This window comes from Dipodomys spectabilis, unplaced genomic scaffold, assembly GCF_019054845.1.
Source record: "Dipodomys spectabilis isolate Male_0828 unplaced genomic scaffold, ASM1905484v1 ptg000480l, whole genome shotgun sequence".
Classification (NCBI taxonomy): Eukaryota; Metazoa; Chordata; class Mammalia; order Rodentia; family Heteromyidae; genus Dipodomys; species Dipodomys spectabilis.
In genome coordinates, this window is record NW_024871157.1 from 1,097,938 (window position 1) to 1,122,899 (window position 24,962).

The 24,962-nt window shown below is 62.0% G+C and overlaps 1 protein-coding gene across 1 annotated transcript; it reads right to left on the reverse strand.

The window, feature by feature from the left end:
- Positions 1-896: 896 nt before the first annotated feature.
- On the reverse strand, positions 897-20,362 carry Hip1r (huntingtin interacting protein 1 related). Its single transcript, XM_042669114.1, has 32 exons — positions 20,194-20,362; positions 10,640-10,703; positions 10,261-10,403; positions 10,035-10,091; positions 9,664-9,744; positions 9,284-9,360; positions 8,922-8,983; positions 7,089-7,229; positions 6,461-6,518; positions 6,307-6,382; positions 6,049-6,189; positions 5,907-5,968; positions 5,711-5,783; positions 5,454-5,637; positions 5,281-5,369; positions 5,086-5,202; positions 4,907-5,008; positions 4,603-4,797; positions 4,321-4,468; positions 4,142-4,228; positions 3,952-4,059; positions 3,715-3,851; positions 3,501-3,611; positions 3,293-3,351; positions 3,145-3,175; positions 2,980-3,042; positions 2,686-2,786; positions 2,492-2,597; positions 2,257-2,380; positions 2,072-2,133; positions 1,649-1,843; positions 897-1,550 (listed from the first exon to the last, which is right to left on the reverse strand). Exons 1-32 carry the CDS (start codon positions 20,284-20,286, stop codon positions 1,506-1,508), a joined length of 3,192 nt encoding a protein of 1,063 aa, XP_042525048.1. The 5' UTR covers positions 20,287-20,362; the 3' UTR covers positions 897-1,505.
- Between the last annotated feature and the right edge of the window lie 4,600 nt (positions 20,363-24,962).

A 24,962-nucleotide genomic window follows, 5' to 3' on the forward strand; every position in this document is an offset into this window, starting at 1 on the left:
GCTCCATGTCTGCCTCTGAACCCGGGCCTTGCTGGGTCGCTTCCCTTATTTGGCTCCTGAGAAGGGCCACAGAGGGGGGGCCCATCTCAGCGAGTGGGGTGGGATCGTGGACGAGGCTCAAGGCGTCTGGCTCCGGAGATGAGTGCAGTGGCCACGGTTTGGACACCGACTCCCTGGGGAGGGCTGCCTAGTTCCTTCAGTTGCCCTGGCTTTGTATTTGAGTCACGTGCTTCAAACAGCGTTCTGGCCAGGCGCTGGGGGCTCATGCCTATTCTGGAGGCTGAGATTTGGGGATCACAGTTCAAAGCCAGCCCAGTCAGGAAAGTCTGTCTCTTCTGTTAACCAGAACAAATGGTGAATGGTGCTGTGGCTCTCAGAGGGTAGAGTGCTAGCCTCGAGCTGAGGAGCTCAGGGACAAGGCCCAGGTTGTGGGTCAAGCCCCACAACCAAAACCAAAACCCGAATCTTGCTGAGCTAGGCAGGGCTGGGGCTGCCTCTTATCCCCGATGCACAACTATATAATATATAAGACTACCTGAAAAAGTGAAGTGAAAAGGGGCAGGGGCATGGCCGAGCACTGGTGAGCAGCTTCCTGGCAAGCAAGGCTGGGCTCCAAGATGACAGCCAAGCACCCACGCACACAGGCTGTGTGGCACCCTGTGCCCATCCCAGAAGTGGCAGAACTGAGGACAGGGAGACGTGGCCCCCCAGCTGGCGCTCCATGGCCTCCATGGTTACCCGTCCCCTATGCAAAGATGCCAGAGGCCGGGTGCCAGGAGGTGGAGCATTCAGAGAGCACGAGCCGCTGCGGCCCCACCGGGCCCTGGGGACAACAGTCAGTGCGTTTATTGCCAATGGACTTCAACACAGAATGCCCGTGTGCCCCCCCCCCCCCCCCCCCGCACACCCCAGCTCCTGGCTTCTTCCGGCAAGCTGCGGGGCCGGGCTACCGCAGAGGGGCTGGAGTCCAGCTGAGGGGTGGCAGCCAGGCCAGGAGCGTGGGAGGCCAGAGTGGTGGCTGGAAATACGGCACAAAGCTGTGCCTGAGCCAGGGCCACGCCCCTGGGCTGCCTAGCACCAGGCCCACAAGGGGTGACAGCCCTACCCCCTTCCCCTCCCCCCCCTCCCCTAAGGCCAAAGGTGCCTATGGAAGCCGCGCTCAGGGCTGCGGCGGCCGTGCAGTGTCAGCAGGGAGCTGCTGTGCACCGCTCTGACTTCCGTCCAGGAGACCCGAGGCTTTCCAGCGCGCCGACTGTGAACTCGCCAACACTAAGGAACATTCTTGAGCTCACTCGAGGGCGCAGCCCAGGCCTGCGGGCCAGCGCCAGCTGCTCTCCGCAGTTCCTATTGCACACAAACGCAGTCACATCCAGACGAGCTCCTGCGCACATGCGCACGCTGCTTCAGGCGTGAGGCCGTGCACGGGCAGAGCCAGGGCCCTTGGAGGGCTCACCGAGGCCAGGAGCACCAGACTCCGCCACCAGCCGCCCTGCTGGATGCCAAGCCTAGTTCACCAGCTGAACTGGGCACACACCATCCTTTTTGTCGAGCTACGGGGGTCAAAGTTTAGGGGCTCAGTGGATGGGCCAGAAGTGCGGCCTTGGGACACCCACCCTTCCCCTCACCCCCTCCCGCGCAGCCCCGGCACCTGGTGGTCCTGTCTGGGGGCCATGCTGGGCTTCTGGGCCAGAGGTGGCTTCTTCCGGGGGGCAGCACTGGGCCGGCTGGGCACCTCCTCGCCAGCTGCCTCCACGCCTCCGGCCAGCACATAGTGCTGCTTCCGCAGCTCCCCAAGGCGCATGCGCTCCGCTTCCAGCGTCTTCTCCAGCTCCAGCACTCGCACCTGCAGTCCACGACCTGCTCAGCCCTGCCAGCCCTGCCCCCGGCCCCGCCCCTCAGCATGGCACCTGCCAGCCCTGCCCCCGGCCCCGCCCCTCAGCATGGCACCTGCCAGCCCTGCCCCCGGCCCCGCCCCTCAGCATGGCACCTGCCAGCCCTGCCCCCGGCCCCGCCCCTCAGCATGGCACCTGCCAGCCCTGCCCCCGGCCCCGCCCCTTAGCATGGCACCTACCTGGGTCTCCATCTCCTGCTTCTTCAGCTTGATGAGGGACAGGCCGGAGAAGTCCATAGTGTCTATGGCCAAGAAAAGGGTATCAGCTCCCCTTTCCCACCAGCCCGGGGCAGCGCCAGGCCGCAGGTGCCCCTCTGCCCCCTACCCCTGCCTGCCCGGGGCAGCGCCACGCCGCAGGTGCGCACCTCTGTCCTCGATCTGCTCCTGGCCTGATCTGGTAGAGGCCACCACGCCGGCGGCCCTTTCGTTGACTGTGCGGGAGCACTCCTGCAGGCGGCTCAGGTGGGCGCTGTGCTTGTCCGCTTTTACCTGGGGGTGGGGTCAGGGCAGGCCATGGTTGGTGACCACAGCCAGAAGGAAAGAGCCCCAAGGCCGGGCCAGCGTGGAGCCTGGGGATGGTGGAGGTCAGCGAGGCTTCACCTTGGAGGCTGCCACCAGCTGGGCTGTGCTGGCTGCGATCTCGTGGGAGCAGACGATGAGCTCCTCGTACTTGCCCGTGTGCAGCACCACCTTGTCAGCCGACTCCCTGAGGGGCGGGGGCAGCCAGTGAGGGCCTCGGGCCTGCCCAGGCCCTGTACGAAGCAGGGCCCCGGCCACCCTCCCACGCAACTTACACCAGCTGTGTGGCTCCCCAGCCCACGGCCTTGGAGGCGGAGATGAGGCCTTCAGTCCACCGGGAGTTCTTGGCGTAAAATTCCTGCTGCGTGGCCGCCCCCTAGTGGTGGTGAGAGGCCGAGCAGTCAGGACACGCCGTGGTGGGAGGGGGCCTAGGCTGCCCGCCAGCCACTGAGGTCAGAACACGGCCTTGGTGGGAAGCGGGACTAGGGCACGTGTGGGGGACATCACATTTTAGGGATCCTTCCAGGACTTTTCCCCAGCCCAGGGGCACTGCACCCTGCCCTGCTCACCCTGCCGCTCTCCACGATCTCTTTCTGCAGGCTGGTGGATGTCATGACCAGGAGCCGAATTGCCTGCAGAAAGTCAAGAGGGAGGGAGCGTGGGGAGGGGGCACGGTGCAGAGCCCCGCCCCAGCTAGCCCGCCCCTCCCTGGCCCTGCTCCCGCCCAGGCTCACCTTCATCAGGTCTGTGCAGGAGTTGAGGATCCTGGGAGGCAGAGAGGACACTGGCTGACTGCTGTGCCCCACCACACAAAGCACAGCCGCAGCGGGGCCCACGGGGAGGGGCGGGGCGGGCAGCGGGCAGAGGGCGGGAGGGACTCACCTCTCGTTCACCTCCAGCTTCACTCCTGAGCTCTCGTGGCGGGCCTGGTCCATCATGTCCTACACCCAGTGGCAGCGTGAGCCACATGGAGGCCACGGAGGAAGTGGCCAGGAGCCCAGAGCCCCGGGCCCCTCCCATCCTCTCAAACCTGACCCCAGACTCCTCCCGAGAAAACGCTGCCCACCCCCGGCCTGGAGGCAGCCCCCACCTCGATCCTCCGCACAGCGTCTTCGATGGCTGCGGAGGTGGCCGCCATCTCCTTGTCCACCATGGCGCCCAGCTCTTCTTGCCGCACGTCCAGGCTCTTGGGCTTTAGGTCCTGGGAGAACAAGTGGCAGGCAGGTGGACTGCCGTGCGTGATGCCGCTGTCCGCTCCACTCAGGAGGAACACGGCCGCGAGCACCCCACCCGCCCCGCCTCACCTGACCCAACTGAAGGATGCCCTGCAGGGGACCCCGCAGCAGGCCGGGCTGCGCCCCCGCCAGAGCTGCCCGGTCCTGCAGCTGCCTGAGGAGCGCCAGGGCCCGGGCCCCGCACTCCCTGCACGTGTCCACCAGGCCTGTGGCGGGAGAAGAGACAAGAACCCAGCTGGACCAGACAGCAGGGACCCGAGGGCAGGCCCCCGCTCCCGCCATGGCGAGGACCCCAGGCCCGCGTACGGTCAGCAGGGTCGGTGGGGGCCAGGTGAGAGGTGGCGCCGCCATGGACGATGGTGTCCGCAGCCAGATGGGAGAAGCGAGTCACGGCTGCCACCAGGGCAGAGGCATCTGTGTGCACAAACACACCATGAAGCGCGGCGCCTGGTTTGTGAATGAGGATGTGGGGCGGGGGGACCCCGGGCGCACTGACCTGTGGTGGAGGTCAGGTACTGGGCCTGGCCCTTCTCCAAAGCACCAACAGCATCCAGGGCCGCCTGGGCCCTGCTCACCAGGTAGTCTGCAAGCACGGGGGTGGGCGTGTGAGGGTGGGACCGGGGCTGTGTGCACGGGAGGGGAGTCTGCAGCCCCAGGGGAGGTGCGCGTGCGTACCCGGGGAGCTGGTGCAGCGGAGGTGCAGGGGGTCGTCCAGCTTGCTCACAGCGTCCTGCAGGATGGCCTCGGCCTCTGCAGCGGCGCCCCGCAGCACCGCGAACTGCTGCTCCACAAGCCGCTGCCGCAGCGCCTCCTCCTGCAACTCCTGCCAGCAGGGGGCCATCAGCCGGGAACCACTGCCCCACGCCCCACGCCCCACCACAGGCTGGAGGCTGCAGGAGGCCACCTGCCCTCCCTGGCATTCATCACACCGTGCGGGGCGGAGGGGGGGGGATGTACCTTCTCTGCCAGCTGCCCCTGCAGCTCGCTCCTCTCCTGCTCACGGTGCTGCTGCTCCCGGCTCAGCGCCTCCTCCCGCTCACGCACCAGGCCCTGCACCGCCAGCAGCTCGGCCTCGCGCTGCCGCACGGCCCCGCTCAACGCATCCTTCTGGGCGTTCAGCGCATCCAGCTGCGAGCTCAGCTGGGACCCGCTCTGTGAACACGCAGGAGTGAGCACCGCCCCGCCCTGCACACGCACCAAGCCACACCCAGGTCACGAGGCGGCGCCCGGCTCTTGCCACCCGGCCTGCTCCTGGCAGCACCTGCTCCGTGCGGCTCAGGGCTTCCTGTGCATGCGCCAGCTCTCCAGCCTTGGCCTCCAGCTCCCGCTTGAGCTTCTCCAGCTGGTCGCTCTGCTCCTCCAGCTGGAACGGGGCAGGGCAGGACGGGGGTCAAGGCGGGCAGCGTGTCACGGGGCGGCGGGCGCAGGGCAGGGCCTCACCTTCATCTCGGACTCGCGCTTCACCTGCTCCATCTGGAAGGCCAGCTGCTCCTTCACCCGCGCCACCTCCTCCTGGCTCTGCTGTGTCACCGTCAGCTGCTTGGCGGTGTCGGCGTTCTGCGCGGTGGGGCACGGGCTCAGGTCCGAGGCCTCGGCCTGTGGCCCCCCCCCCCCTGCAGTCCTGGGGACACCCACCTTCCTCAGCAGCTCCGCATGCGTGTTGATGAGCTCGCTGTGCTTCTCCTTCAGCTTGCTGTAGCGTGCCTCCGTGGCGCTGGCCTTCCCTGCAGCGCGAGGGGAGGCGTGAGGCGTGAGCCCGGGCAGGGGCGCAGCCCCTCCTCACCGCCCGCGCTCGGCGCCGCACGCACGCTCGGCCTCCTCGCGCAGGCCCTGGTTCCTGGCGCCGTCCAGCTGCGCGGCCCTCAGCTGGGCCAGCTCGTGGCGGAGCTGCTCGTTGTCCACCAGGGCCTTCTGCTTCTGTTTCCGCTGCTCCTCCAGCTCGGCCTCCAGGGCGTTCACCTGGCCCTTCAGCTGCGAGATGTAGCGCTGGGCCTGAGGGCGGGAGGAGGGAGTGGGGGTCCTGGCCGGCCTGCGCGGGGCTCCCGCCTCCGCCCCATCCCCTCACCTCCAGCTTCATCTTCTCCAGCTCAGTGCGGAGCGCCTCCACCTCCTTCTTCAGCTTCTCCATCTGCACCTCCCTGGGGACGGAAAGGCGAGGTTCAAGCCACAGCGTGCAGGGGACCCCCCTCCCCGTCTTTGTAGACGGAAGCGTCACCCTCGGGCCAGCTCCGCGCACCCGTCCCCACAGCTCCCGCACTCACCTGTCGTCCCTCACGGAGCCGTTGGGGGGTCCGAAGGTCTGATCGAAGAGGTCAGCGGCCACCTGCGCAGCAAGGCCGCCGTGAGCACTGCCCAGCCGCCCAGCGCCGCAGCCTCCCCCTGCGCCTGGGGTGAGGAGCTCACCGGGGGCTCCCCGGCCGGGGGCCCACTGCTGATCTCAATGAGGTTTTCTGGCTCTTCATCCTCCGGGGCCTCTTCGGGGATCACCACCACTGGCTTGATGTGCTCAGCCAGGGCTGAGGCCCGCAGGAAGTTGGGGGGGCCCTGCAGGGGTGGCAGGTGGGAGCTGCTCCGCCAGCTGCGAGGCCCCCCGCCCTCCATGCCACAGCCTGTGTGCAACCCGCGGGGTCCCCCCACAGACAGAGCAGGGTCGGCACACACCTCGGGCAGCCGGGGAATCTGGATGAGCCGCTTGAAGTAGAGCATGTCCGAGGCTCGGCGGAAGAAGTTCCGGAGACTGCGGGGAGAGGGGCCGTCACAGAGGGCCCGGGCACAGGGCCCCTGCGGCCGCGCCCCGGCCGCGCCCCACCGGTACCTGTGGAACTGCTCGTGGAAACGGTCCCGGTGGCCTTGCAGGGTGTCTGCCGGGAGACCTGGGGACGGCATGGTCACACTTCCCCACTGCTCTGCGGCCCGTGCTCCCCGCCTGCCCGCCTGCCCGCCTCCCTGCGAGCGCAGAGCACCCAAAATTGTAAGACGACCCTACTCCATCTTTTTTCTGCTTTGGCAAAGTGAGTTTTTAAAAATAGGTAGTGAGGGGCTGGGAAGGTGGCGCCATGGTAGAGCGCTTGCCTTGCATGCATGAGGCCCTGGGTTCGATTCCTCAGCACCACATAAGCAAAAAGAAAAAAGCCGGAAGTGGCGCTGTGGCTCAAGTGGTAGAGCGCTCGCCTTGAGCTGAAGAGCTGAGGGACAGCGCCCAGGCCCAGAGTTCAGGCCCCATGACCGGACCCAATAAAATAAAATAAAAATAGGTAATGAGGTGTTGGCGGGTCTCCTCCTCCCCAAGAACCAGGGATTGAACCCGGGGCCTATTGCAGCTACCTGCGCTCTACCCCCCCAACCCCCAACCCCCAACCCCCGAGCCACACCACTGGCCCTCTTCCTCCTCAAGGGGCCGTGTGGGTTTCCCTTTCCTGCGTGGCCACAGGGCGGAGACTCACACGCGTGCAGCTTGAACAGGAGCTTGACAGTGTAGTGGTAGAGGTGGCTGCAGTCCTGGATGACCTGGATGAGCGGGGCCAGGCGGCACTGGCCGGACGACATCTGGGACACGGCGATGGCCGTGTTGAGCTGCCGGAACACTGCACAACAGAACGAGAGGAGCAGCGTGAGAGGCAGCGCCTCCAAGGACGAGCGCCATTCACCACCATGCCCGCCCCGCCAGCGAGTCCGCCCTCACACGGAGCGTGGGCAGCGCAGCCTCCTGGGGCCAGGTCACAGGGAGCTCAGCTCAGCGAAGGTGCCCCGAGCCTCCACGTGGAGAGCCAGCAAGGAAGTACCGAGGGGCAGTGGTGACAGTGTGACCCTCCCTCGCCCAGGGGCCCTGACAATCAGGCCTGGATCAGATCTGCCAGGGTGGACGCGGCCTGCCTCCTCCCCAGCCGGCCCTCATCAGGAGCATAGAGGACGATGCAGAGCCGCCAGAGTGGCCACGCGCCCATGGGGCACCTCTTGGAGGGCGGCTGACCTGGCCTGGGGTGTGGGGTTTGGGACAGTGGGGGAGGGGTGCGGACGCAAGCCTGCCAAGGGCACGGTGTGGGCTTCAAGCCGCCGTTCGAGGTGCGCCTGTCCACAGCGCCGTTCACGGTGCGCCTGTCCACAGCGCCATGTTCTCTAGGCCTTTCCTGATCATGGCGCACTTAGACGCAGCTCTCCCCCCTCCACTCCCACAAAGCAGCCGGGGCCACGCAGCCAGTTGTCAGAGGTCAGGGCCTTTTTGCCTCTGCGGCCGGAGCTTCTGGAGGCTGCACCTGCCACGGCTGCCGTGCTGCAGACACCAGCATCACCGGGGCTCAGGGCTGTGGGCCCCCCCGTGCACCCACATGGCCTCCAGTGCCCAGGGCAGCCTGGAGCGGGAAGGTGGGCAGCTATGGTGGCCGCTGTGCTGCCAGGGGTGTGGGCTCAGCGCGCCTGCTGGCCGCTCTTGGTCACGCTTGTCCCAGTGGGCAGACGACCTGGACATGGCCTCTCACTTCCAGAGCCCTCTGCGTGGCTGGGCGCAGGGAGCCTCAGAATCCAGTCCCGGGCGCCCTGCCCGCCCTGACACAGGCAGCACCTGTGTACACTGGGAGCACCGAGTCACACCGGCAGGGTGACTTCCTGTCGGGTGGGAGCCAGTTCCTGGCTAGGAAGTCTGGCGCGACTCAGGCTTTTTAGGGCACCCACACTCACTCTCCTGAGGGGGCTCCCCCACAGCCTGCAGTTCACACTCACGGGGACAATGAAGCGACACCTTCAGGGCTCTGGTGGACACACGGGTCCAGAGGCAGGCAGGCCTCGGCCCTGCACGGAGGCACCATGGGGCTCCCCTCCCCTCCTCCTGGGAGGGGTGGGCACCCGAGGCAGGTGCATTAAGAATACTGGGGATGGAGAGCCGGGCGCTGGTGGCTCACACCTGAAATCCTAGCTACTCAGGAGGCTGAGATCTGAGGATCATGGTTCAAAGCCAGCCCTGGCAGGAAAGTCTGAGACTCTTATCTCCAATAAACCACCAGAAAACCAGAAGTGGCGCTGTGGCTCAAGTGGTAGAGTGCTGGCCTTGAGCTGAAAAGCTGAGGGACAGCGCCCAGGCCACAGTTCAAGCCTCATAATGGACAAAAAATAAATACTGGGGATGGAGCGGCGTCAGTGTAGAGCTTCTGCCTGGCGTGCAGGGCCCTGGGTTTTCCATCCCCAGTGCCAAAAACAAGAGTGACACCAGGTCTCCAGGGTCGGGGGGGCAGGGGGGGCCGGGGGGCAGGGGGGGGCGCGCGGGGGGGGGGGGGGGGCCTCACCTGATTCCGAGAGCTTCAGCTCACAGTCCATGTAGTCAAACATCTCCACAGAGAGCTGGAAGCTGAGGGGGGCACGCAAGGGAGTGTGGGAGGGGGCGGGGCACGGGGGTGAGGAGGGGGCGGGGCACGGGGTGGGGGGGGCACGGGGTGAGGGAGGGGGCGGGCACAGGGTGCGGGAGGGGGCGGGGCACGGGGTGAGGGAGGGGGCGGGCACGGGGTGCGGGAGGGGGCAGGGCACGGGGTGAGGGAGGGGGCGGGCACGGGGTGAGGAGGGGGCGGGCACGGGGTGCGGGAGGGGGCGGGGCACGGGGTGAGGGAGGGGGCGGGCACGGGGTGCGGGAGGGGGCGGGGCACACACGCACATGTTGTTCACGTCAGTCCCGGCTGCCTTCTCCAGCGTGTCATCGGTCACCTCCAGGCCAGCAGGAAACTGCGGGTGCTGCGGACAAAGCCGTGCTGCAGCGGAGCTGACCACCACATGCTAGGTCCCGCCCCTACGCCTAGCCCACCTGACCTAGCGCTGTCCGGAGGGAGAGGCTAGGGAGGCCCCATGCAGCCCAGCTCCCCGGCCAGGTAGCAGAGGGCTGGCTGGGGGCGTGGGGCGGTGGAAAGGGCCCAGGAGGATAGACGGACAGACACAGCCTCTACTCAACGGGGGCTGGGGGCCCACCCCCCACCTCAGAAACCACAAGGTGTCTGGAGTCTCCCCACGAGTGGGCGGGACCATCTCCAAGGGAGCTACCTTGAGGTGGAAGGAGATTTTGATCAACAGCAGCTTGGTGTAGACGTTCACCAGCTGGCCGTACCGGTCATGCAGGTGTCCCTGTGGGAGGGCTGCCTGAGTGTGTGCCGAGGGCCTGGGCACCGCGGCCAGCGGCCATGCCAGCCACACTGCGCCTGCGGCCGGTGTCCCTCCCCCAGGGACCACGATGAGATGCGCGGCTCCAGGCAGGGCCCTGCCCCACTCTGGCCTGCTCAGGGCGCACCCTGGCTGCGCACACCGGCCGCCCTCACAGGAGGCCCAAGGCCCTCCCCAGTGCAGAGCCCCAGACTCAAAGGAAAGGTCTGCTCACACAGGCCCTGATCGCCAGGCGGGGGCCCCCCTGGACCTACCCACAGGTCACCAATCTCCCGGATGTTGCTCCGATACCGCTGGCAGTCATGCAGCACCTGCGGGCGGGTGGGGGGGGGGGGTTCCTGAGCACTGTCCCCAGCCCGGGTCCACAGCTCGGGACTGACAAGGACAGAGCAGCATGGGCACTCTTCCACCGCCCACAGGCGCCAACCGCAGCAATATGGCCCAGGGAGGGGCCTGTCTGCTGGGGGGCAGCATACTCACATTGGGGTGCCCGTCTCGGAGGACCTTGTGCAGGACGTGGCAGAACTTCCAGCTGAGGATGGAGCTGCTGGGCAGTGGCAGGCCGATGGCATACGACCAGAAGGTGAAGGCCCCCCTCTCATGGTGCGTGCCCAGGATGATGCCTTCCAGCGTTAAGGCCAAGGGCAGAGCAGATGGAGTGCGGCGAGGTCAGGTGCTGGAGACAGCAGCTAAACCCCAGTGCAGGACACGGGCTCTGGCTTGGGTGCCTCCTCCCCTCGGGACTGGGGGTATGGCTAGGCACAGGGGAGGGCTGTGAGCATCGTGCCCCAATGCTGCTCCCGCCCCCTGCCCTCCCTCCCCCCCCCCCCCCTGCATCTCCTCAGGATCACAAGGATACGGCGGGCATGCTTCTCCTTCACAGGGACCTCCTGGCTGTTGATGGCCTTGCTGATGCTGATGGCCTGTGGGACACAGAGCAGGGTTACTCTCGCCTCCACGGGGTGGTGGGGCACAGAGGACACCGCCAGCCCACCCCCCAGCCAGCAGCCTCTTGTCCTGCCTGCCACAAGGCCAGCCTGCTCTGTTGGGTGTGTCCTGATCAGCTGCCCCCTTGCAGTCTGCTCGGTACCCGACAGGAGGCGGCCACACACTTGACCAAAGCTGCCCAGGTTCCCAGGCCCCGCCCCACCCCGGCCAGCACATGGCTGTCGCCGGGCCACTTGGCCAGCTGCTCAGGCCGTGGGCAGGAGGACGGGACAGGCTGGCACAGCGCACCGCAGCCAGGCAGGGCTGGGGAGCCACGCCAGGCGGGTCACCCGGGAACCTGCACCACAGGCCAGGCCAGGCAGAGCAGCCGGGCATGAGTGGTAGTGGCACATTCTTTCTCCATCCTCCCACGGCCCCGTGCCCTCCCCGTCCAGCACTGGGCAGCAGAGCTGAGATGATGGCAGGCGCCGCCGGGCAGGGCCTCGGTGGGGAGGAGACGCCGGGCAGGGCCGAGTGGCCTTCAGGTCAGACACACGGGTCTAGGCTGCCGGAGCTGGGCAGGGACAGTTCTGCGCGGCCCCAGCCAGGCGGAGTGGACCCTCTCACACAGGCCCGCTGAGGCAGCTCACTGGGAAGGGGTGGGGCGACTCCTGCTGTTCCACGGTCCAGGGGAAGCAGAGGCACTGGTTCCCGTAGGCACCAAGCCCCAGCCCCTCAGAGGCTGCTGCGCCACCTGCTCCTGTGTGCCCCGCCGGTGCCCCTCGGCCTCTGCCCCGGCACGGACGCACAGCCATGTGGCAGCCGTGAGACACTAATGGCTCGTGGGGAGACTCTGTCCCCACGAGGGACAGTCGCTTGCGGTAGTGGCACTGGGGGTGCCAGCTCAGCCGCACGCCTCCGGAGGCTACAGTTACAGGGGTGGTAACAATGCCATCTTCCTGGTGAACTGGCCGTTTTGTCTGTCTGTCCTAGTAAGAGCACAGCCAGGTCTGTGTCTCCACACCCCATGTCCTTCGTGACCACTGTCCCCTAGCTAAGGGCCCAGGGCAGGGCGAGCAGCTGCCGCTCGAAAGCTGGGGGTCCGTCTCTGGAGTGTGTAACCCTAGTCGCCCTGCCACCTGAGCCGGCCGCAGGGACAGCTGCCACCTGGTCAGGAAGGCTCCGGGAAGGGCGGGGCCTGGCCGCAGCTGCGCACACAGGCCCCGGGGGGAGGGGCCGCCGCAGCCCTGTCCCTCCCCCCACCCCCCCCCCCACCCCCATGGGTGCCGAGCACACCCCGCTGCTTCCCTAGCACTCCGGGTGCCACCGCTCCCCTCTGCTCTGTTCAGATCTGGCGTGTGGCTCTCCATGTGCGGGGTCAGTGCCGTGCGCACAGCGGTCCGCTGCCCTCACCCTCTGCGTGCCGGGCGCTCGCTCGGAGACCGGCGCAGGCGCAGCCAGCGTCTGTCTGCGGTGGCCCTGCGGCCCATCCCACCATGCTGGCCACAGGCACGCCGTGTCGCCAGCCCTGGCTGTAGGCACCGGCTGGCCCCGGGAACACAGGCCTGTTGTGTGAGGGAAGGCGGATGTGTGGGGCCGCTGGGCACCGCACAAGGAGGCCCAGTGCTCGCACAGTGGGGGTCTGTGGAGCTGGGAGGGGCGTCAGCGCTCCTTCCCTGCCCCCCCTCAGAGGAGCAGCCAGGTCACCCAAGTGAGGGACACGGGGCATCTCGGGTGGTGCCTTGACTGCTTTGGGTGAAGTCCTGGAGTCTGATCTGAGCAGCAGCCCGGGCTTGGGGTCCCCAGGCTGGTGACCGGCCTCCCTTCACCCGGCCACAGCCCTGTGGGCAGAGAGAGCCCGGCAGCTCCACACGGCCCTGGGACCCTTGTGGCTGGCAACCCCCAGGGAAATACAGACCACCACCTGGAAGTAGGAACGGCAGGCTCAGCTGGGGAAGGAGGGCCATTGGATGGAGGCAGCAGTCCAGGCCCCCACCCTGCTTACCAGCACCCCAACTCCTGACTCCTCAGGAGACAGGGCCTCCCAGACAGACAGACAGATAGACCCAAGGGCTCTGATGGCCAGGGCAGTGGGACGCCCTAGGGGTTCCTCAGGGCAGGGTGTGGTGCTTATAGTGCAGCACCCCAACTTCCGCACAAAGGCAGGAAGGGGGCTGGGAAGGTGCTGAGTGGCAGAGTGTTTGCCTGGCATGCATGAAGCCTCAGGTTTGATTACTCAGCACCACATACACAGAAAAAGCCAGAAGTGGCGCTGTGGCTCATGTGGTAGAGTGCTAGCCTTGAGCCAAAGAAGCTCAGGGACAGTGCTCAGGCCCTGGGTTCAAGACCCAGGACTGCTGGCCAAAAAAAGGAAGGCAGGGCCAGGGGACAGCCCTGCGGAGCAAGTGCAAAGGTGGGGTACTGAGGCGGCTGCGGTCCTGAGAAAGGGGGTCGCAGAGGGGGCACGGGGTCCTCACTCGGCCCCAGCACAACCCCTCCCCCTCCCCCCAGGGCAAGCCGCAGAAGGTGAGGAGGAAGGGCAAGCCCGCCCAGACACCCCGCGCCACCGCCACTGCCAGGACCGTAACACGCGCTGCGCCACTCCACCAGGCCGCCCTGCCAGGCACCGGATAGGATGGCGCGAATGTGGACCCCGTTTCCATTGTGTGGACAGCTGTGCTGCCAAGACGCCCGGGGCTTTGTGTGACAGCGCACAGGCCTCGCCTCCCCAGGGGCCAGCCAAGGACGCCCACAAACCCCAACACCGCGAAGGAGGGAGCGGACTCCGGTTTGGGAACCGGTGAACCACCAGTAACGTGGGGTGGGGCAGGAGGCGGGCAGAGCCAGGAACACCACCCCACTCCTTGGGGCTCCCTGCCTGGATCCCCTCAGGATGGCTTCTGTCGTCCACCCCGGGAGCACTGTGACACAGGATGAGAAAGCCCAGGGGTCTCTGCGCCCGGGCTGGGGCTGGGGCACAGCGTGGTGCACTAGGCCCTGGTTCCATCCCCACCCCGCAGAAATCCCAAAGCCCACAGAGACCCCGCTGCACGGAAGGAGTCGCGCGGGAGGCACCGGGTTTAATCTCTTTCTTCACCCCTCCCCACCCTTTATTTTGGCGCCAGTGCTGCAGCTTGAGCTCAGGGCTCTCTACCACCTGAGCTGTCTCCACTTTCCACATTTTGCTGGTAAACTGGAGGAAAAGCTTTGAGGATCTGTCTGCCTGGGCTGGCTATGAACTCCAAGCCTTAGATGTCAGCCTCCTGAGTAGTTAGGGTCGCAGGCTCCGGTTTAGTTTCAGCTCTGCTGTCCCCACCGCCACTGCCTTGAACAGAGGGTCTCTATGGTCCTCTGTACCCACGAGTGTAAGAACATGACAAAAAGAGGTAGCTCGAGGATGCGCAGAGATTCCATGCAAGTACCACACCGTTTTCTATGGGGACTTAAGCCTGTGTGGATCTTGGTGTCTTCCTTGAGTCTGGAACTAATCCCTGCAGAGATTAGACCCAAGGAAGACTGTTCATCTTCCTCTTCATGGCCCAAACCAATGCCTAGCATGTCAATCAATCTTTATTAGACAAACTCAAGAAGGAACACTTGAATGCACAAAAGCTCTTCCAAACACAGGCAGTGGGTAACTTCAAGGAGGTGTCTCCTCCAGCTAATAATTTAACCACTAGAATTGAACGGTTAAGTGACTATAAAATAACTTCTATTTTTAAAGTCATCCTGACGTGAATCAACTTAAGCCTCCTTGTTCTGTCATCACGAGGCCGCGCAGCGGCCCTTGGCAGGAGCAGAATGGTTCTTCAAGGAGTCAGGACATGGGGGCTTGGCAGAGGGAGGGTTATTTTGCCCTGTATTTCCAAAGACTTACTTGAAGACAGAGCCCTCTCATTCAAACACTCCTACCACCTCAAAGGCCATTGATGAGGGCAAACACAGGATTTCTGTAGCGAGCAGCTAGGCTGGGGCCGCATGCAAAGCAGGGGAGAGGCCACAGCCGGATCCTGACAGCACACAGGAAATCGGGCAGCGAGGGGCCCTGGCCCGTGGGCCGCTTCTCTCCATCCCGGTCCCCCCCCGTCCGCTCCACGGCTGAGGAGACGCCACTGCTGCCCGGGAGAGCCTGTCCCAGGGATGCTGACAGATCCACAGCCCAGCCGCGACCAAGCCGGGAGGGTGGGACACGGGACAGGAAGACGGGGCCCTGAGTCACTGGCTGGCTCAGAAGGGAGAGGGAGCCAGCCAGGCAGTGTCCTCCCAGACCTGCCAGGCCCACAGGGCGGGAGACCGCGTCACTCCCAGGCAGACAAGCCTACTGTAGTTGAGACTTATGTTTATTTTAGCCAGAGCAAAAACAGTCAGGCCTGGACTGTCTTCTCCACCCGCGCGCTCACCCCCGCGTGGAGATGGGGGCTTCCCAGTCCTGGAAAAGGGCACATGCCCGCGCTCCCCCCCCACAAGGGTCTCAGGTGCAGGTGGACAAGCGGAGGACGGCAGGCGCTGCCGGGCGCCGGGGAGGCAGGACAGCGCGGTGCCGTGGGGACCGGCGGCAGGCCTGGGCGGAGGAGGACAGCCAGCCTCACAAACAAGGTGAGCCAGGCCCACCGGCACGGCACGGCACCGCACCGCACCGCACAGCTGGCAACGGTGGCTCCACACCGGCTGGCCGGGCAGCTCGGGTTAGCCGGCTGGGTTTCCCTGTCCCCCGCCAAGCAGGCCGTGGACTGGAGTTTCCACTCGGAGCTCTGGGACTGGCCGCTGGCATCGAGTGGCCTGCTGGGTTTCATTCACCAGTGTCCAACTCAGGGCCAGGTCAGGGGAGCCTTCCTCGGCACTCTCCTCCCCATTGCGGGGGGGGGGGGGGGCGCAATTCTGCAGGACGCCCCAGGCTGTGTCCCGTTACCCCGCCCCCCTTGGACCTTTGTCTTGCTGCACCTGCCATGGCTGACGGGTGGAGGAGGGGCACAGCCGCTCCAGAACTGCAGGCCAGGCCAACAGAGACAAGCTCTTACGGCCGTCACGGGCCCCACAACAGCAATCCTACAAGAGGAAGTTGGGGGTTCCAGCTACCTGCCATATGGGTCAGAGTTCTTCCCAAGCTCTGGACCTGTGTGTGTGTGTATTTGCACGCGTGCGTGCGTGCACACATATGCTACTACTAGAACTTTGACTCAGGACCTCTTTCATCGGGCTCCAGACTGGTGCTTTACCACTTGAGCCATACCTTTGTCTGGCCATTTGTTAGTTTTAACTGCAGATGGAGTATAGAGGCCATTTCTGCCCAAACTGGCTTTGAAATGCAATCCTCCTATCTCAGCCTCCTGAACAACAAGGACTACAGTGTGAGCCACAGTGCCCGGCTGGAGGCTGCTTTTCCTACTTGTGGTGCTAGGCATCAACGTGGGGGCTGTCACCCATCAGCAAGTGCTCTACGCCGAGCCCTCCCACCCCCAGCCTGCCCTTGTGCCTTGTCTGACCATGCTGAAGTCTGCCCACCCCAACAGTGGAGTTGGGCAGATTGGGCAGAGGGACCAATGTGAGCAAAGAGAGCAGCACAAAGGTTTGGCCTTTCAAAAGCAGAAACTCGGAGTGAATCCCAGACACCACGTCCTGTGGTTCTGCAGTTGTCTAAGAGACATCCTACTGGGAAAAGCTGCAAACTAGACTAGTGCTGGGGCGCTGGTGCTGCAGCACATGATCCACAGTGATGTTTAAAAGCCCCCGAGCATCATGGCATCTTCCAGAAGGCACTACAGCCACATACAATTGACAGTCCTTTCATAAAACTTTGCAGACAAGGAGGATATAAAATATCCCATTCATAACCTTTTCATGGCTTAAGTGCTGAAAGGGTTATAACATAAAAGAAAGTTCACCTACTCCGTTCACTTTTTCTAGAGGCCAGGAGATGACCTAAAATTATACCTGCAGCTCCGCGTCTTCTCTGTGGTTAATCTCTACACCATTCCTGTCCCTCAGGAGGCTATCTGGGAGAGGCGTGGCTTACTGGGGACTGGACCTCTGAACACCTGCCCCTCTCCTCCTCCAGGCTCGGCAGGGCTTGCCCTGCCTGAGGAAGCCTCTCCCTCTACCGTCTTATCACGGGTGGCAATCTGTGGCCTAGGGAGGCATGCCCACGGGGTCCTTGACACCACATGCTTCAGAGATGGCTTTCCTTTCTGGTATAGGTCTGGGATCAAGTCTCAGATTCTGGACTTCAGGGCGGGGAGGAACAGCTCCCCATGACTGGCTCCCCAATGACTGGCTGAGCTGCTACAGCATACGAGGCACTGAGCTGCACATTTCACATTCAGGATGGCTCAGTTGCCCCTAGCTGCTGTAACGAACTATTTTAAAACTTAAAGCAGGGGGGCTGTTGGGGGAAACACTGGGAGGAAGTGAGAGAAAGGGTGACTTGTTTCATGCCTGACTTATCTAACCCTAACCCCCCTGTACATCACCTTTATCATGACAATTTTTTTTTTTTTGGTCAGTCATGGGGCTTGAACTCTAGGCCTGGCCGCTGTCCCTCAGCTCTTCAGCTCAAGGATAGCGCTCTACCACTTGAGCCACAGCGCCATTTCTGGTTTTCTGGTGGTTTATTGGAGATGAGTCTCACAGACTTTCCTGCCTGGGCTGGCTTTGAACCTCGATCCTCAGATCTCAGCCTCCTGAGTAGCTAGGATTACAGGCATGAGCCACTGGCGCCCAATTATCATAACAATTTTTTAAAGTATTAAAAAAAACTACAAAACAAAGAACTTATCTTCTTACAGATCTGGAGGTGCAAACCTAGAATTGGATCTTGTGGGTGTCATTTCTTTCCTCAGGTTCTAGAGGCCTTTTCCAGCTTCCGGAGGACGCCACAGTCCTGAGCGAGTAGCCTCCCAATGGCCAGTGGTATCTTATGCCCTCTCTTCTCTCCTGCTTCTCTCCATTTAAAGATCTTTCTTGTGATCAAGATGCATTGTACTCATAATCTGACTTGTAGAAACCCCTCTGTACTTAATATAAGAAATAACAGGGGCTGGGAAGGTGGCTCAGTGGTAGAGTGCTTGCCTCACATGCATGAGGCCCTGGGTTCGATTCCTCAGCACCACATAAGCAGAAAAAGCTGGAAGTGGCGCTGTGGCTCAAGTGGTAGAGTGCTAGCCTTGAGCTGAAAAGCTGAGGGGCAGTGCCCAGGCCCAGAGTTCAAGCCCCACAACTGAAAAATAAATAAATAAATAATCTTGTGATAACACTGGCCAACCTGACACCCATCCTAGGCTAATCCCCAAGTCCACGATCAGCTGATGAGCACTTCATTCCATCTGTGTCAAGTAATGTACCATTGGTTCCACAAATTAGAGTGTGGACATTCTTGCAAGGCCATTACTCAACCTACTGTACAATGTCTCATATCTTAAGACTTATCCTTATTTCTTACCCAAGAGGAAACAGAATTAGGAGTTAAGCAACTTGCCGAGGAACACAAGATCTAGCTGCCCAGAGGGGTGTCCCATAAAGCCAAGCCATCTTTGTGATGGAAAGGCAACCCTGGGTGTAGTGCATTCTAGTGCCTGTACTCACAATATCCCAACAAGCAGTAGCCAATAAAATGTCCCTCTGTTTTGTCAGGTGTGGGGAGCTCACACCTATAATCCTAGTTACTCTGAGATGTGAGGATCATGGTTTGAAGCCAGCTTGGGCAAAAAAGGCCAGAAGTGGAGCTGTGGCTCAAGAAATAAGAGTGCTAGGCTTCAGAGAAAAAAATTAAGAGGCAGCAACCAGGCTCTGAGTTTGAGCCCAATTCCTCTGCTTTGAGAAGGTGATAAAGTCAGGGGAAGAACAGGCTAGCTCTTGGGCTGCTCGTCTGGGTTCGGGCACTCACCACAGTCCGTGCCACAGCGGCTGCCATCACCTTCCCCCCGCCCCCCAGCTGCAAAACAGGGTGTGTCCTGACAGACAGCAACCTCTCCAGGAGGGGTCTGGTCCCGAGGCCCAGGCTGAGGCCCAGGCTGCCGAGGATCGGAGTTCTGGCCAGCCCCGGGCTCCAGGCCGCACAGGCAGCGCGCTCCAAAGGGATCTGCTGTGCTATTTTCTGTCCTAAAAGCACTCAGTGAAGGAGCAGCCCGGGTTCTCCAGGCCCTTTCTACCGAGGGCCCGGCTGCTACTAGGTATTTCTGGGAATGATCTAATTAAATATTAACCACTTACGAAACCTCATTCTTACATCCTTCAACAAGTCATCAGAAGACGAGCAAACCCAGACACCGGGCCCAGACTCCATTTGGGGTTACACGCAGGAGGCGGGGTTTGGGGAGGTGAGTCTCAGGAGAGTTCAGTGGTCCTGTCAGTCCCTTCCGGCATCCCAGCGAGCCGCCAACACAACACAACCCAGTTTCTCGTTTATAAGCAGCACTAAAACCCCGCACGCGCGGCCACGGTCGTGGGTCAGAGGCGCCCCGGGCTGGGAGCCCCTCGGGAGTCCCGGCTCCTCCGTGCAGCAGAGAGAAAAGCAGGAAAAGAAAATCAGGGGTGAACCAAGTTGCCGTCCCGCACGCCTCTCCCCGCGGCTGCGGCTCCCGCACGGCGGCGCGTTCGTGTTCGTCTCCACTTCGACTTCAACGCCCGCGGAGGCCGACGGGCGCGGGATCGATGAACCCCGAGCCGGCCGGCGCCGGGCGCCCGGCGGCCCCGCCGCGCCCCGCCCCGCACCCCGCCCCGCGCCGTGGCTGGACCGGCTCCGGTGGCGTCTCAAAATGAAAGCGGCGGCGGCGGGCGGAGCGCGGAAGGAGGGACCGGCCGCAGCCGGGCAGACCGACAGACAGCACCGCCGGCTCCGGACGGAGGTGAGACTCGCTCGGCCCGGCGGCGGGGGCGCGCGGACGCGGCCGGCGCCGGCTTCCGCGCGGGGGTGGCCGCGGCTCCGACGAGGCCCCGCGCGGGCGAACGAGTCTGGCCACATTCGTGAAACTTTTCTCCCGGCAGATAATGAGACGCTGCGGACAGCGCGCGGGGGCTCCGTGGGGGACGCGCACGGCTCCCGGGCTGCGGGCGTCGGGATGCGGCCGGGGGGCGGCACGAGCGCCGGGGGCCGGGGGCCGGGCCCAGAATCCGGCCCGGGGCGCAGGCCCCGCGCACCTGGGCCCGGGCGCACCTGGATCCCCGGCTCCGCTCTCGGCCGCCTCCGGCGCCCCTCGGTCCCGGTCCCCGCGGCTCCCCGCGCACCGGGCTCCCGGCCTTCCCGGTTCCGGCTCTGCCCCGCCGCCTCCCCGCGGCCCCGTCCCAGCCCCGGCGTCCTGAGGCGGCGCGGCGCGGCTTCCGGTTCACCTGCGCCGGCGCTCCGGCCGCGGGGCGCGGCGCGCGCAGGCCGGGCAGCCCCGGCCCGCCGCCCGCCGCCCGCCGCCCGCCGCCGCCCGGGCCCTGGGCCTCACGCCAGGGACCCCGCGGCGCCCCCCGACCCCGACCCCGCGCCCGCCCGCCGCCCGCGCTCGCCTGGGTCTTGTCGAACTGCTCGCGCTCGGCCTCCAGGCTGTGGCCCGGCCTGCGGCTCAGCACCCGCGCCGGCACGTTCTTGATGCTGTTCATCCCGCCGCCGCCCGCGCCGGCCCCGCGCGGCTCTGAGCGTCACCGCGCCGCCCGAGCCTAGGCACCGCCGGAGCCGCTCCGCGCGCGGGGAGGAGCCGCCGCCCCGCCCGCCGGCCCGTCCATCACGGCGCGGGGGCGGGGCCGGGCCGCGGCCACGCCCGGGGTGGCCCGGCCCCCGGCAGGCCCCGCCCCCGGCAGGCCCCGCCCCTCCGCCCGGGCTGGTCCGCGGACTCCCGCCACGCCCCGCCCCGCGCCGCGCCCCCGTCCCACTCCCCAGGCCCAGCCCCCGGAACCCCGGCGCACCTCCAACGCAGCCCTTCCCCTGGGTACCCCGGGCCCTGCAGCCCGCACACTCCGACGCCAGACCTGCCCCGGTCCCGCCCACCTCAGCCTGCTTCCAACACCAGGCCAGACAAGGAACAGAACAAAAGCCCTCAGCGGTCTTTGGGGGCGCAGGGTGACCCCGGCCCGCCCCCTGCCCAACCCCAGGCTCGCGCAAGTCCGCTGCGCGCAGTCCGGGGACCGCCTAGCGCGCGGCGCCCCGGCTCACCGTCCCTGTGCGGTCCCTAGCGTGCACCGCGGCCGGCATGGACGCCGCCCTCCACGAGGCCGGGCGGCCCCGGCCTGGGGCGGGCGTGGGACCCCCACGGCCCGCCGAGGCTTCGGAGGCTGGCACCCAGGCCCAGTCCCAGGGGGTTCTACACCTGACTTTTTGGTCCCCTCTCCCCGCTTAGAACTGAGGCTGTGTGAAGCGGGGACCCTTCCACTGCCATCTCTGATCCCTCAGAGCTAACAGACATCTGAAGGTTGTGGGGGTCGGGGCTCCCCTTTCTCTCGACTACAAAGAGAGATTAAGGCTGCTTTCTCTAATGCCAATCTCTGAACAGCTTCTTGGCCAGTGTAACAACAGAACAAGGAAAATGGCTGATGTTCACTAAACGCGTATTTGCCAGGTAGGGAGCTAAATCCTTTACCTCTATTCTCTTGTCTTAAATCCTCAGCAATTTGGTCAATAGCCAGGGTCAAACAAAACTAACACAAAGCGGTTTGTTTGCTCTGTGCCAGCTGTTTCTCAGACTTCTTTTCTCACAGGGGACAAAAGCAATCACACTGTGGCCTTCACATGCATGGAGGCCCACCACCCTCTGAACAGCTGTCTGCCACAGTGGCTTCACATCAGCAACCATGTCCCTCCATTCTTCCTAGTGCTCAGCATCCAGTTGGAGAGTATCGCACCTAATCCTCATTCAAGGGTTGCTGGTAATTTTGTAGAGAGAAACAGGCTCATGAGGTTGAGGATACCCAGGATTCAATGCCAGATTCCTGAGCCTGTGCAAGTCCATATCTACTCACAAGTGGCCAATAATTCCTTTTTTCTTTCATGTGTGTGTTGGTGTGGGGCTTGAACTCAGGGCCTGCGTGCTATCCCTAAGCCTCTTGTGCTCAAGGCTAGTGCTCTACCACTGAGCCACAGTGTTACTTCCAGTTTTTGAGTGGTTAATTGAGATAAGAGGCTCACGGGGATTTTTCTGCCTGGATTAACTTCCAACCACCATCCTCAGCTCTCAGCCTTCTGAGTAGCTAGGATTACAGGTGTGAGCCACTGGAGCCCACTCTTGATGATTTTTATAGACTGCCATGGGCTGGCTGTTGGGAAATCAAAGCACTTGGCCAATACATTGCTAATGATTATAATGTATCAGACAAAGATGGGCTCTTAAGGTGCTGGGGAGTAAGGTTACCCTGTGTCACATGGTGTTATGTGCTCAGTACTTAGCAGGGCCCCTGGCACACAGCCATGTCCAATAAATGAAGGGCTGAAAGAGAAAGCATATGCTTCTGAGAGGGTGTTCTGGAGACACCAGAATGCAAACTGCCCCCCTCTAAGTGCCAAAGTTCATCTCCCAGGAGGAGGCCTAGTCTACAACTGGCTCAATCACTGAACTGGCTGAGATTCTCCACATGGTCAGACTCAGGTTTTCTTTTGTTGTTGTTGTTGGTTGTGGTACCTGAACTCTGGGCCTGGGCGCTGTCCCTCAGCTCTTCAGCTCAAGGCTAGCGCTCTACCACTTGAGCCACAATGCCACTTCCAGCTTTTTCTGCTTATGTGGTGCTGAAGAATTGAACCCAGGGCCTCATGCATGCAAGGCAAGCGCTCTACCACTGAGCACCTTCCCAGCCAGAATCAGGGTTTCTTTTACTGGATATTACAAAGACAACACATTTGTGATACAAATTAATCACCTTTTTTTTCAGGAAGACAAACTATAGGGGTCACTAATGGATGTGTGCTGCAATACCTATGCTTCCCACTGACACCAGCACACCCAGCCTCTCTCCAGCTTCTTCTGGCCCCACCGGCTCCCTTCAAGTCTGTGTCACACGCCTTCCCACCTCTGGGGCTTTGCATATGTTACTTTTTTTTTTTTTGAAGGTCATGGGACTTGAACTTGGCCTGGGCGCTGTACTACTTGAGCCACAGCACCACTTCCGGCTTTTTTTTTTCTGCTTATGTGGTGCTGAGGAAGTGAACCCAGGGCCTCAAGCATGCAAGGCAAGCGCTCTACCACTGAGACACCTTCCCAGCCCTTGTCTCTTGATCTGATTTCACTTGATGCTCTCCAGCACCCAGAAAGAAAGATCATTCTGCTGGAGGCCTAGGGAGGAGCCTGGCTTCCTGCACTGTGTCCTAACCAGATCACATCAGACACTCAAGGTCACCACCTAGCTACAGGTGTCACCAGAGGGAGGACCATGAGTCAGGGAGAGACTACTCCAGATCGTTAGCCCTGGTGTGACGTCTCCGCTTCCATTTTGGCCTCACCCCAGCTTCTCAGTCCTGCGCAATCTATTGGCACTGTGTGGTGAAACTATTTTTTATTGCTACGGATTATATTCATTCTGAATTTTTTTCTTTGGGGGTATTTCTATTTCTGTTCAAAAAAATCTGTTCACAAATTCTAAAAATACTCTTCCATCAGTCTTTTCCAATGCTGAGATTACTTCTGTCAGGCAAACTTTAGCATAATTTATCTAACTCTTGCTACACTGATATTAAGAATGATGATAGTCAGTGCTGGTGACTCACGCCTGTAATCCTAGATACTCAGGAGGCTGAGATTTGAAGATCATGGTTCGAAGCCAGCCTGGGCAGTAAGGTCTGTGAGACTTTTTTTTTTTATTGTGACAATACCGTATAGAGGGGTTACAATTACATGGACAAGATTATGAGTATATTTCTTATCAAGCATTGTTGCCTCCTCCTTTGTTTCCCCTTCCCATCCCTTCCCATCTCCCACCCCCCAACTTTTTTTTGTTGTTGGTGGTCGTGGGGCTTGAACTCTGGGCTTTGGGCGCTGTCCCTGTCATCTTCAGCTCAAGACGAGCACTCTACCGCTTGAGCCACAGTACCACTTCCGGTTTTCTAGTGGTTTATTGGAGATAAGAGTCTCACGGACTTTCCTGCCCAGGCTGGCTTTGAACCATGATCCTCAGATCTCAGCCTCCTGAGTAGCTAGGATACAGGCATGAGCCACCGGTGCCCAGCTGTGAGACTCTTATCTCCAATAAACTACTTAGAAAAAGCTGGAAGTGGCTCTGTGGCTCAAGTGGGAGAACACTAACCTTGAGCACCAAAGCTCAGGGACAGTGCCCAGGCCCTAAATTCAAGCCCTAGGACCAGAAAAACAAACAAAAAAGACAAGAAAGCTGGATGCTAGTGGCTTGTAACTGTAATCCTAGCTACTACTCAGGAGGCTGAGATCTGAGGATTGCAGCTCAAAGCCAGTCTGGGCAGGAAAGTCCATAGACACTTATCTGCAATTAACCACCCAAAAACTGTAAGTGGCACTGTGGATCAAGTAGTAGAGTGCTTGCCTTGAGCTGGACAGTGCCCAGGCCCAGAGTTCAAGCCCCACAACCAATGGGGGAGTGGGGGAAAAGTCTCATAGAACTTTCTTGCCTGGGCTGTCTTTGAACTATGATCCTTGGATCTCAGCCTCCTGAGTAGCACAGGTGTGAGCCACTGGTGCCTGGCTTCCTGAGACTCATCTCCAATTAACCAACAAAAAGTCAGAAGTAGAGCTATGGGGGCTGGGGGTTTAGTTCAGTGGAAGAGCGCCTGCCTGGCAAATACAAGGCCCTGAGTTCCATCCTTAGCTCTGGGGGAAAAAAAAAAAAAAAGTAGAGCTGTGGTTCAAGAATGCTAGCCTTGCTGATCACCTATATGGTATATATGTGCACACCAGAGGGAAACAAGGAGGACAACACAGAACTAGAGGGAATCAGGGAAAAACATACAACAGCAGGATCCATCAGCTACACTGGACATTGATCAAAATGAACTAAGCAACTCAATGGCAGCGATGGGAGGGAGGGAACGAGTGGGAAAGAGGGAACAGCTGATGCTATGCAAAACAAAAGAAATGCACATACCACCCAAAGCTCATAGAACTCATAAATGTTATAGACCACAATAGACAATTTGCCCCATGAAAGTTAGAATGTGTTTGTGACTTTAAGTATCACTATTCCACAATACTGTGAAATCTGGAAAATTATGTAATCACTTAATCACAATAAAGAATAAAAAAAAAATCTTAGGGACAGAGACAAGGTCCCAAGTTCAAGACCCACAACCAACAAAAAAATTTAAGGCAAAGGATGAAAAAATTGCA